The sequence below is a fragment of the Alligator mississippiensis genome, chromosome 1 (assembly GCF_030867095.1).
Source record: "Alligator mississippiensis isolate rAllMis1 chromosome 1, rAllMis1, whole genome shotgun sequence".
Lineage (NCBI taxonomy): Eukaryota > Metazoa > Chordata > Crocodylia > Alligatoridae > Alligator > Alligator mississippiensis.
In genome coordinates, this window is record NC_081824.1 from 287,089,727 (window position 1) to 287,102,865 (window position 13,139).

A 13,139-nucleotide genomic window follows, 5' to 3' on the forward strand; every position below is an offset into this window, starting at 1 on the left:
CAACTCTAATTACAATGGGGGTACCTTTATATGGAGCCTTGCAGAAAGTATTCACTGGTGGCAATGGCAACCTGCTTTTAATAACACTCACCAAATTAACTCTTGAAAACTCTTGTATTTCCTTTTCCAAAAAACAACTAAAAGCAGGCAAGGAATTTACCACAAGTGCCTTTCTAGTCTCCTGAGCCTCTATTTCAGTCTCAGGGATTCACGTGTGATGCTTTTTGAAACAACAATTTCACCGGAGCTACAGAAAATGAAAACACCCAAGGTCGGCTGTATGAGTATAGACAACAACTTTACTCTCATTCTGTCCAGAGTACTGAGCAGTGCAACCAAAAAGCCTACTTAAGAAACTTCCATGTTTTAAAAAATAACTTCTAGAGAAACTTACAAGTGGTGTTGTCCTTCTGATTTGAAAAAAGATTCTCACTTGGAAAGAAACAAACTAAACTGTAACTTAGTATGCAATTCCTCCTTTGCAGCAAAATCAATCATTAATTCTAGTTGAATACAGCTTTAGGAATGTTCAACCATTACTTTTTTATTAGTCTATTCGGATGATTAACTCTGTAAACATTTTCAAATAACTGTAAGTTAGTGAAACTGGTTTGGTGCAGAAAAAGGTTTATCATGGGAGCATTCAGAAAGTACTGGCTCAAATACTGCTTAAGGGAAACTAAACTGCGGGAGTATCATGTCAAATACATCTGAAGCCTAGGATGTGGCCACCTTTCATGAGACTTTACTAAGCCCTCCCACTGCTATGTTTTCTGGTTTACTAAAACAAATTAAGATACCCATGAGACAAAAAAAAGGCTAACTTCTGGAACCAGAAATGGAACCAAGATTTAAACCAATTTTTGTTTTTATTTTATAGAACTCAAATAATAATAAACCCTCCCCCCCCAAGGGCTGATTCTCCTCTTTCTTATTTGAAATTAAGATGGGTCAGTCTTTCTTTTTCTTTAAACAAAAAATGTTCCATGTTAAAAAAAGAGTTTTGGATAAAATTGAACCTGCCAGTGTTTTATGAAACTTGACACATCTAGACTTGCCTGTCTTCCAATTTGCTGGTACAAGCCCTTTCTAGCAAACTAGGTTCATCACTAGCATACAATATGTTCAAGCATATATTTTAGCACAGTGATTTTCAACCACGTTGCTGTTGAGATCCCTTCTATGGCCCCAAGGGGTGGCACATACCATTAGTATTGTTAGGTATGCAAACACAAGATGATAAACAGAGTTTCATATTGTTGAACATTCTGGCTTGCCATGGTCTTTCTGAGGTCTTTGGTTTCTTATTTTTCTGTAGTCAAGAAACAAATTAAAGTGAAGAGCTGGCATTTGCCAAGGGGTCCCTTGAGATTACTGAGGGAAGCCTTGAGTCTCAAAAGGTTGAGCACCACTGGCCTAGGAAAAAAAAAGGAGTTCCCTGTAATCCATATAAAAGGTTTTTCAACACTGCAATTACGTGACTGCATGCCACTGTTTCATCAGTATGAACCTAGAGTTACTTTCCACCAGTGAAGGCAGAACATAATCATGAAGATCAACTTGGGGGAGGAATCCAATACGTCTAGGCTTGGCAGAATTCAATTTTTATTTTTTAGTAATTTTGAAGGATAAATGTTTATTTTTAAGCATTTATTTAGGTTTTTATTGACTCAAATTTTCAGGATTGCATAAAATTAGGAGTATGGAGGGCAGACAATTTATTAATGACAATATACTATTATTACAGTGCAGTTTAACTGCATACCGTGACAAATGTAATTACTGTAGGACTGCTGCCATTTGAGTGGCAGAACTGCCATCAGTCCTGGCTCCACTTGCCCATGGCTCCCTTGTTCAGTTTGTCACTTTCTCTTCTTTTGTTCCCAGTCCCCTGGGGTTTCTGGGAGTTGCAGTCCAAACTACAGTTAGCATGGCTCCGTAGCATTGCTCCCCCTGCCATCACACACTCCATCAGCCATCACTTTTCTCACATTCCCTTTCTATAAATTTCATTATTACCAATGGAAATATTTTTCCTTTGGTCTGTATGAGGGGAAATCAATACTTATCAATGTTTACCAATAAAAATCAAATCCTGCCAGGCCTAAATATATCCCACTTGCATGTCAGAAGTAAAATGTAAGCAAATATTTGAAATGAGTTGCACAGAGTTATTACATGAGATACTATTTTATTTGCAAAATGAAGAAAATTAGTGACTTGGGTCTAAGTTCTATACAAATCTGCCATTAAACTTTTTAGCATTAAGATCACTGAGCAGTACAAACTGGGGAAACATTTTTACACTGGAGACTTAACCACCTTATTTCATTTTCAAAGGCAGAAATTCTGGAACATCTCTGCTGTATAAGGAATCTGAGATGATGATAAGCTTTGAGGTTTTGCACAGCCTGCATGACGTTGCCACTAGTGGCACCCTCCTTTCAATGTTCTACCTAGTTTTGTTCCTTTTTTAAAAAAGAGACACTTCAAGCTATGTAACTGTTTTGTACTTCCCCTGGTTATCTAGCTGCTGTGTTACCACAAAGAGCTCCTTCATGGCTGGGATTGGGCATCTGACAGAGTAGGACTGTTACCTAACAAAAGCTCATGCCTCTTTGAACTAGTTCATCTCTAAGGTGCCACCCTGCCTAGCCTTCTGCCTGACTTCAGACTAACCTAGCTAACTACCTCTGTGCTCATGAAAAACATTGCATTAGTTTTGTCCTGCACATGATCAAATCATAACTGAAACCCAGTTTTTTTTTTGTTTTGTTTTGTTTTTTAGCAGAGATGGTCCCAAGTTGCCAAAGCCAGGTAGGGGTGCCCATGTCAAAGGAAGAGGTCAGCACGAATGTATGTGTCAGGATATTTGCAGGGGTGTAGGTTGTAGCTGTGTTGGTCTAAGGACATAGGCAGACAAGGTTCCTTGGGTGAATCTAACATCTTTTATTAGACCAACCCAAATAGTTGTATTAAGCAAGCTTTCGGGTTCAAAAACCCTTTGTCAGGCTAAGGAAGTTTCAGCAGTTGGTGTGTGCTCTTCCTGGATGGAATGAATGAAATGGAATGAAAAGGATATTTGCATGCATTCATGGAAAAGATTTAACAGAATCACTGACAGGAGAGTGCCTAAAGGTGTTCTCTCCTATTGTACAATCTCTTATTTTCCAGTTTACGGTTAATTTTCATTTTTGATGGCGTTCTTCCTTAACCTCTCTTTCTTCTGGTCTAAGTCAGATTTTCCTCCTCTGCACATCCCTGAATGTTTCTGGATCTCATCATCACAGGAATAAAACACTCCTCTGAAGTAGGAGACCATCAGTATCTTCATTTTACATAAGGAGTACTGAGGCACAGGAAAAATGGTTACATTGGAAGACTATGGGAAAGGCAGGAACTGAACTCAGGCTTACTGAGCCACAGCCTACTAACTCACTTGTTTCATAAGTAAACTATGTGTTTCCAATATCTTTAAAAACAGGCCTGTGCAATGAGTTCAACTTTTGGCTGGTATGAATCAGGTATACGTGTGCTTCCACAGTGGGACTGCAAAACATAATGCCATTTACTTTACAATTTAATGGCAAAAGCTTCCTCATAGCATCACTCTTGAAACCAGAAATCAGTTGTCAAACAAACTTACTGGCTACTGGAAATGTTCACAATGTTATGTATAATGAACATATGCTAACAGTTCAGCACAGGGTTTAATCTCATTTGAAGGACTCAGTGAAAGGGGAACTTGCTCTGCAGAAGCTTTCCATGAGCACTAGGATAATTTTCCTCTAAGAAGGATTATTTAGCAGCACCCAGAGACACTGCAACTCCTTTACAGATATTGGAAACACCCCAATATTCCTTTAAATTTGCTAGGCTCACAGCCCCCAGGATTCCCTCACTCCAATGTCATTCTAGCTAGCTGTCCAACAGGGGAAAGAGATGGAGCTGAAGTCAGAGATTTGAATGGCTCTCACTCAGTTATCTCCTATCTACATTTTTCCTTAGGAGTGGATAGAGGAGAAGCAGATGGAAGATCATCAGTACTTGGATTCTGATAGTATTCCCATTCATGGGTCTGACTAGCATCTAAATAGCCACGTGCTCAGATTCACCTGCAAGACTGCTCACCCACCACCCGCTACCCCCTCAAGCTCTCTACTGTTCAGCAACAACATGGAATAGGCCTTACCACTGCATTCAGAGCTCATTCTCCTCCCCCCGCCCTGCCATTTTATTGTCTTTAATAATAGAATGCAACAAAAAAACAGGGAAAAAGTAGAGGGCGGGATATTTCTATTAACAAGACTTGGTGGTGAACTGTTTAAAACATCCAAGATGCTGTTCATCCTCCGCAGATTCCATTTAATTATAATGGTACTCTGTTTGGTAATACACCTCATGCAGGTAATTATAGCTCCACATTGCAAAGACAGCTCTCTTTATAAAAGATCAACTTTTGTATGTACAGGATTCTCGCTGTGTATTGTTTTGGGTCTCTTTAAGATGCCATTAAAAGCCCATTTTTCTGAATGACATGTCAGTCTACATCATTTAGCCTGAAGAATGACAGAGGTTGTCAGTCCTGATATTTTCCTACTTAAAACAAATTAAATTCGTTTCGTTCTTTGTGATGTGACACTATGAAGAACTCAAAAACCAAATTTCAAATTGTTTTCTCCCAAAATCTAGATAACAATTTTTGCTCCTTGGCATTCTGTGTTTACAATTTATCTTTTACTGGAGGATCTCAAAATGATTAAAAAATAGTCTTGTAAAGTAAAATATCTATATTACACAGATAAGGAAAAATAGAGTTCACCAACATTAAGTGAGTTGCTGAAAAAGGTACAAAAAAATTAGGAGAAAAGCCTGGGTTAGATTTAGTTTGATATATTCCAATTACCACAGTCTCAATTTTCAACTACAATTTATAGATGCTACTATCCTAAAGGGAACTATGTATTTATCTATAATTTGCTAATCTATCCAATAATTAGACCCTGGAGGCTAGATCCTTCATGACCCTTATAGTTTGGCATGACCACAAGTCATATTTTATCCTCAATGTAGGCTGCATACAAGCTATTCAGTACTATACCACAGACTACAGTGTTTTTTCATCCCAGATTTAGAGATGTTAGGGTCCACAGCACAGACAACGGATCAACCTTTTCCACATCCACCCTCATTATGAACAGCACTGTAGAAAAACTTCCACAAGAAATGCTCCTCTATAAAGGCTTCTTTCATTAGAAAGACTCAAATTCTTTTTGAACTTGAGACAGCTTGTAGATGTGGGACCGGAAAGTTACAGGTTTTGTTGGGTTTTTTTTGAGGGTCACTTAATGTGGTTCTATTACTATAAGGGAAAGATAATTGAGAGCAAGAGGTTTTCGATAGGGGTGAAAGAAGTTGGGAAACTGAAGCTGATGATGGAGTATTTTTAATGGTTAGGTTTTCAAACTAATAGTTTCCCAATTCTGGTTTTCAAACATTTGTTTTTCCACTCTCAACCCAGTCATCCTTACTTTCCTTATTTGAAAACATTATTTTTCTACTTATGATGTAAATTAATCAGCAATCTGAAAGCTTTGCAGGGTATTTTGTTTCCGACTCAAAACCAATACTATGTACTCTTGGGACATGGTAGCTCAGCTTTTAAATCTTCCCTACTACTGTGGCTAAGTAGAAACTCAATCTCACACAACACAGCTCAAAAACTGCTTTCCTTGTATGAGGTGATTCTGCTCCTCCCCCACGATTTTTTTTTTTTAATAGGAATCAACTTACTTTGCTACTTGATTATGACAAGATATGTTCATAGGTAGGGCAAAACTTACTGAACCATATAGTTTCCAAGATCCAGACACATAAGAGAGAGTGTTGGAGACTTTCAACCATAAAGATGTGCAGTGAGGATGGCAAACCTTATTTCACAATTCTCAAAAAAAGTATTTTTGATTGACTTTTTTTGGTACTGTCAGACAAATCCTTTGGATGGACTTTTTGGTGTATATACCAACTTGATCACTTTTGTTACATTCTAAGGTCATGGAACCTGGGTGCTGGGTGTCTACACAGGAAAATGTGCTGGCATTGTCATCACGGATGCTCTAGTTCTGGGTCTTCTGGCTTACAACTTTCACCACTGACCTACAAAAATCTCTGCAGTAACCTAAATACTATTTATTAAGTGTCTATCAGACAGTGAAATATAAAATAACAGACCATTTTCTACAATGTTTAAGTGGGCTCTCTTTCTTTGAGGGCCAGAGACCAACTACTGTTGGATTCAATATAGTCACCACAAATCCGGCTTCGTTAACAATTCCATTCAACACACATCCTGAAGTCAGTGTTTACACTGCAACTAACAATCATATTTAGCACAGATATACGTTTCAAGATTTTAATCTGTCACTGAAAGTAGTGTCTGACAATAGACTGTTGCTCTACCAGTTTACCGGTTAAGTAAACTAGATCTAAAAACTGAGATAGAAAACATCTCTGGACCTCACTGTTTTCACATCAGTCTTATACTACTGCATTTAAATATTACTTTGGTTGGATTTGGGAGCTCACATCACTTCTGCTGATCAGGTTCCCTTTGCAAATATGGGTGCAGAAACCCTTAACTTTACAGAAAACAGCTTGAAAATCTTGACTCTCACATGCTAAAATGAAAAGCGTTATTCTGTGACCGTAGGAAGGGGGACCATGTACTGAGTCTTCCTCTTTTTAGGAAGCTGAAAGTGATTTTAGTGGCATCAAAGATAATCCCCCAAAATACCCTTGGTTCTTTCACATTTCCTGGACCATTAGTTACAACAACATTCCAACCCTACAAAAGTGATCTTGACACAAAAGGTAAAATTTGTGGTATTTTACTTACACGAGGAGGGACAGCCTGGAGAGCTGTGATATAGTTCTCCAGAGCGATACGGCGACGGTCATTCAGCATGGCTTCTACCCTGGCCATGTGGGTCTCCACTAGTTGCTGTCTTTCATTTGCTGCTTCTTGTTCCAGTGACTCCACTTTCTCTTGGAAATGCTGATGATTGCAGGTTTAAACAAAGAGAATGTGTGTGAGAGAGAACAATCATTATTGATCAACAGCACAATGGGTGAATACCTTTCCTATATGTAATTAAAATCTCTCTCAAACTTATGGAAGTCATCTGTATTTTCCAATAGGTTACTGACTTTGAAAATATGGAAATTCTGAGTTTACAAATTTCCCACTGGCTTACATGGGAGCTGCAGGTGCCCAGCATTGCTTAAACACCTGGTTGTATTTTATAAACCAATCAAATATTTTTGCCTAGTTCAGCATGACAGCAAACAAATCCTCCATTTGACCCTTAAGCCCTCCTGAATATCAAAGTCACTTCATGAACTTCATGAATAAGAGGGAAAAACAACCTCAACTTCAAAGCTAAAAATCCGAGTTTGTTAAACACTGAATACAAAGGAAAAAATTACCATAAACTGGAAAAAAAAAATCTAACAAGAAAAGGTTGAGTAGACAAAATTCACACAGAGTGAAGCAGTAGGATTTAATAAGAAATATTGTATTTCTGGATTTTTGTGATTTTTTTTACTGAAATCTTCCCAACAGTTTGAGAATGTCAGAGACATAAATTTAAGTGGCTCCAGTGGACCTCAAGGAGTCTCTGGCACTTCTCCTTTTTGGGTATCTCTGTCTGGGATAGCTCTCCCCCACATTGTAATTGTTTTGGTTTTAGGATACGTAGAAGGGGCAAGGGGAAGGAATAAGAACAAATGTTGTACCTATCTTGCTTTCCAATTAATTTTGGTGAAAAATCTTTACCATTCACGCTATTTCAGCTCCGAGAATAGTCCTTTGGAGCTCTTGGAATAGTCCAGATGCTTATAATAACCGACCATATCTAGGATGGCTGCAGATTTGTTTTGGATGACACTGACTTCCATTGTCTCCTAACAACATTGGTTTTCTTATTTCTACTTGGAACATTGATTCTTGAGAGGTACCTAAAGCTTCTAGTAGCATGCTTGAGCAGGGTTTATAGAAGCTAGGTTCGCAGCTCCCACCAAAGATCCCACTAAAAATATACAGTAGTAACATAGTGAATTGTGAAGTTCTCCATTATAATTTAGGCGGTTGGGTGCTAAGTATAAAAGCAACTGTGAGTAACTGGCATCTGGCAGTAAACAGCAACTGTAAGAGCAGAAAAAAATACTAATTGCCCACACAAATATTTTAACATTTTATCACAACTAGCAGCCTTTGTTGCTTATTTGCAATCCCAACTGGTATGCATGTAACTGTGTGTGTGTTTTTTTAACCTGGATAACCGCCTTCTTATCAGCCTTTGGCAAGTTCTTTGCTTGGCGTTCTGCTTCTTCCCATTCCCTCATGACCTGCATAGAAACAAATTTGGAAGTATGACTTTTTAGTTTTTCCTCTGTTACTCTCTCATCCTGGAGTCTAGTAATGGCCAAACACAATCATAAGAGATAATCTTTTCTTTATATTCCTCTCAACCCATTATGGAAAATCCCCAGTTAAAACATTTAGCAAACAGTTTTATTAATTAAATGCAAGGAATGTACCAGCCTGTCTGAACACCCTTGCAGGGTCTTGAATCATCATTATGAAGCAATGAAGTTCATTAACTGCAGCTGTTAAACTGATTCTACAGGAGCAGCAGAGAAAATGGAGCTATTAGATGGGTTACCAAACTGATTTATTCCTCATAGAGGGATAAGAAAAAGGTATAAATATGTCCTCAGTCAAAATGAACCAATTTTTATTGATTCTAAATGGCATTCATTCACATCACAAAGATTTCTAGATTTTGGTGGAGAACATGAACTAACCTTGATTAAAAAAGGTCAAGAACTACATACAATTTTTACTAGTTGGTTCTGATCTATGTGCTATAGACATCAAGAATTGGCCTTACTTATCTTTGACATCTCCCAACAATGATATAGAAAAACTTGTAAATTGGCTTATTCTGACCATGTCCTCTAGGAAAGAAAAAGCAGCATTCCCCTAGCAAGGAAAGGAATGGCTCATGGTTTGTCTCATCATGAGTTCTATTATGTGCTGCTGGAAATCATGGTATATACTTGTACAAAAACATGGCTTTGGCCATGAACTTTCCTGCTATGTTTCTAGGCACCAATCCTCTCAGATGGCACTGTGTATTTACAGTTTCTTCCACTGATTTCACTTTCAGAAAAAAAACAGTGGCTTTTATTTGTCAAACTGGTAGTTTTGGTCAAACTGGTGATATTGTAGATGTGATGGTCCAGAAAAATTATGACTTGAGGAAGGGTACTGTGATACCTGAAAGCTTGTCAGTGTCCCTTCCAACTATACAATGTGCCAATAAAAGACATCAGTCCCAAAAATCCTTGTCTCTTGCTTTTACAGAGTTGAAATTTAAAGGCGTCTAAATCCTTTAGTGGATTTGCATCTTATCGAAAACAGAGAAAAGGGGCAGGGCAGAGTGCAGAGCTACACAAGCTACACAGAATGAGCTACACAAGAACAAAATGAACTAAATATGGTTTTATGATCCACTTTAAGGAGGAATTTAAATTTTAAAATAACGCCTCATTAAGGTAGAAAGGCAACATTAACCAGAGAAAGCAATCCATTTTTTTCCTCTTGAAGGTAAGCCAACATATTTTAAATGAGGCTATTTATTGATTCAGGGGTGTTTCTGATCAGGTACAAAGTTAGACTTAGGTAAGTTTTGTGCTGCCTGTTCTGGGCTTGTTATATTATTTTAAGTGTTACTGATTAGGAATAGTAGATCTGGGTATTTGAATGATGATTAGAAGCAGAGGCCTGCAATTATATAACTTGTAAATCATCACCTATTTTATGATAGTTTTGACCAGGATCTATCATTTGGACATTTGGAAAAAGAAGTCCTAAGATGTGTATACAACACCTACCTGTTGAAAGTTTATATACGCCCCTCCAATATGCAGACACTTTTCATTGGGAAATAACGATCCTATCATAGTTTGTTACAAGATGCAAAATGAAAATATGAGATTTCACATGGAAAGGTTTGTAGTAAGTAGCTGAAGATTGAAATGAAACACAGAGATGCAAATTACACGCTGCCCATCATCAGTTATTATATGTGACATCTTACTATCTCTCTCCATTAAAGCAACATTGGAGAGACTTTGGATCCATGATTATGCAGGGCACTTTGATGTACAATTTAATTATTGTCCAGGGTGGTATAATACACATTAGACACTCGTGTCTTAATTGTGAACTTGCGTCAGAAGTGAAAGATTTTGGTGGTCTTCAAAACTTGTATTATTCAGGAAGGTTCTGTTTTGAGGACTGAAATATCATCAGTGTTGCAGGCTATGAAAGTCAGCGAGGACATGGGAACTGCAGCATTAATTCAAGTCAGTTCAAGACATAAAATACAATGCTATGCGTTAAGGCTTGAGCATTGGCATAGATTAGCAACTTTTAACTATGATTTTCTTTCTCCCTTTCATGGTTTTAAATCAGACCTTTGACACATTAAATACTCTTTTTCACACTGACTGTAGTCAGTAGTTTTAGAAAACAATAGTTCTTTGCCCTCCAAACTAACCTTGAAATTTAAAAGCAAAGGCACTTTGCTAATCCATGTGATGAAAATAAGCATTAAAAGCAATGAGATAAGGACATATTCGGCTAAACTGGGTTTTGCAGCCTGCTATCATTCCTCTAAACCTTTTAGGGTATAGGAGGCAGGATGATAAAATGACAGCTCACACAGCTGGAGTGAGGAGATGTAAATTCTGGTATCCAAAGTTCAACCATAGTGCACTGAGAATGAATGTTTTGTGAAAAAGTAGAATAGCTTAGCTATCTTTAGAAGTAACATTCAATGTAATATTTGCCCAACTTGTATTTTGAGGACTCTATTATTACAACCAGGAAAATCTGCAGTGACAAAAGCCTCTCTTTACACAGACTGATCAAAAAAAACTTCAGCTGTTACACCTGCAGCTATGCGTATGCATCAACACTACCAGCCAGACAAAACCCCTATCTTTTTTAGAAGGTCACAGGTTTAGAGAAATTATGACTGTTCAACAAAAAAAAAAGCCTCAGCATCTGTGGGAAAACAAATGACAACAACAAGAAAAATAATTCTGAAGATATGCATTTGCAGAAAAAAGGCTGCCTCAGGACCATGAAGTTGTCCTGTATGTGCTTATAAAGCTATTCTCCTTCATTGAAAGCACAAAGCTATCAAGGCCACACAGATTTATGGCACTTCAAAGACTTGGCTGTTTCATGCAGAGAAAATGACAACTTCTAGGTTGAGATTTAGGAGGCAAGACATTTCAAAGTCAAATAGTCCTCAGAATTCAGGACATGCTGCATGAGACATACTCCTTTGGCAGGAGGGGTAAGAGGGAAGAGGGAGTAACAAAAATGTCATTCATTATTAAGACAAATAATAATCACAAAAATCCCATTATACTGAAACCCATATAATTTACTTTGGTTATATATATAGTAATGCATGGAGTACACAGGAAGTATTTATGTGAGGCATTTCAGGTGAATTTGCAATCCTGCCTGGACAGACACCTATCTGAGGAAAAGTTTGATTAAAAATATTGAAATTTTGACACCAAGATGCATGCCTACCAAAGGGCTGCCATTTTAGGTCATGAAGTTTTCTTCTTCTCTGCTACTACTAGAATAGAATAGAATAATCTAAAAAACCTGCAAAGAATCCTGGCTCTGTCACCAGAGAGATACTGGTGGTAAGGATAAAGCACTAAGTAGTTACAGAGAGGAAAATGGTCCCTCCAGAATCTGGGTGCAGAAGGCAACAACTCAGGGATATGATAAAGGATAAAGTACAACTGTCATTCTGTGTGTATAGCGGCCCTACCAGACCATGCTATCTGGACAGTGGCACCATAAATCACCTATTTTTCAAGTGCAAGACATTGGTTTGAGGCCCATATTTGCTTTCTGTCTTTCCTCCCCTGCTGCTAGGATTGCCTACCCTAGAAATATACTAGTGAAAGACTAATAGAAGACAGGTTTCCACACTGCCCCAGAAGACTAGCAAAGGCCCACCTGAATCACATAGCTCATGGGTATCACTTCCCTGGACACTGGGGCTAGGTACAGACACTCAAAAAACTTGACGTGGAATCTAAGTTGCACCATTTTCTGTAAGTGGTATAGTTCAGATTGGTAGCGAACAGAACACACATTCTGTTCCCCTTTGGTGGAGGAGGGAAGGGGGAGAGGCAAATCTTAGACTGCTTTCCATCATTTCTAAACCAGTCTGTGTGTGTTGAACTTTTGTTCTGTTATGGGTATAGACTTGTTTCCAATCACTTATACTGGTAAAAGCATAATGTCTGTACCTGGCTTGGGACATCTAATAGTGTCTGATCTTTCTTGCAGAACAGAAAGCAGCCTTAAACCATGTAAAAAGGGAAAACACACTAGTATGCCCTCAAAGCAAAGAATAAGTGCAGAATTAAGCTACCTTTGTACACCTAAATGCCAGTTTTCTAGACATCTACCTGGATGTTTTTGGCCCTGGTTTTACACCGTGGCTGTGTAAGCATACCCAAATAGTGCGATATACTGGCCATGTAGATTCTGCAGGAGGACCTCCCATATTTTTGTTATTGAGCTCAGTGGTTAGAGCACTTGCTCAGGAATCTGGAGATGCAGGTTCTAGACTCTCCTTGCCCAGAGGGGGTTTGATTTCTCTCTCTTTCTCTTTTCCCAGTGAAGTGTGGAAACCAGCACGTCAGAAGTCAGACATCCTTTAAGACTAAAGAACTAGTTGATCTTGTTCTTTTACACCTTGTTTTTATTCATATATTGGAAGCAAAACTTCCTGCTTTGCTCCTAAACTCCACTTCTACAATTAAAGTTTGTCATTGAGCTAAAGAACTGGTCAATAAGCTCTGCTAAATTGGCAGAGCAAACTGCAATGAAGACACTAGTCTCCTTTTCTGCAGCTGCCGAAAAGGCTACTGTTGTCAAAAGTTGGGTTAACCATTCAACACGCTTTGGTTCCCAGAGTTTAGTCACCGATTTCCATCAGTTTAGTGATTTGATTGTCTTCAAAACTTTA

The 13,139-nt window shown here is 38.2% G+C and overlaps 1 protein-coding gene across 4 annotated transcripts in view; it reads right to left on the bottom strand.

The window, feature by feature from the left end:
* Positions 1-13,139, bottom strand: part of APP (amyloid beta precursor protein) — a 378,216-nt gene that overhangs the window by 75,479 nt on the left and 289,598 nt on the right. For all 4 annotated transcript variants that reach the window (XM_006264124.4, XM_019476143.2, XM_019476142.2 and 1 more), the window contains 2 exons: positions 8,332-8,406; positions 6,896-7,054 (listed from right to left, as the gene is read on the bottom strand). In XM_006264124.4, coding sequence (XP_006264186.2) covers positions 6,896-7,054; positions 8,332-8,406 — 234 coding nt within the window. The remainder of the gene's footprint in view (positions 1-6,895; positions 7,055-8,331; positions 8,407-13,139) is intronic.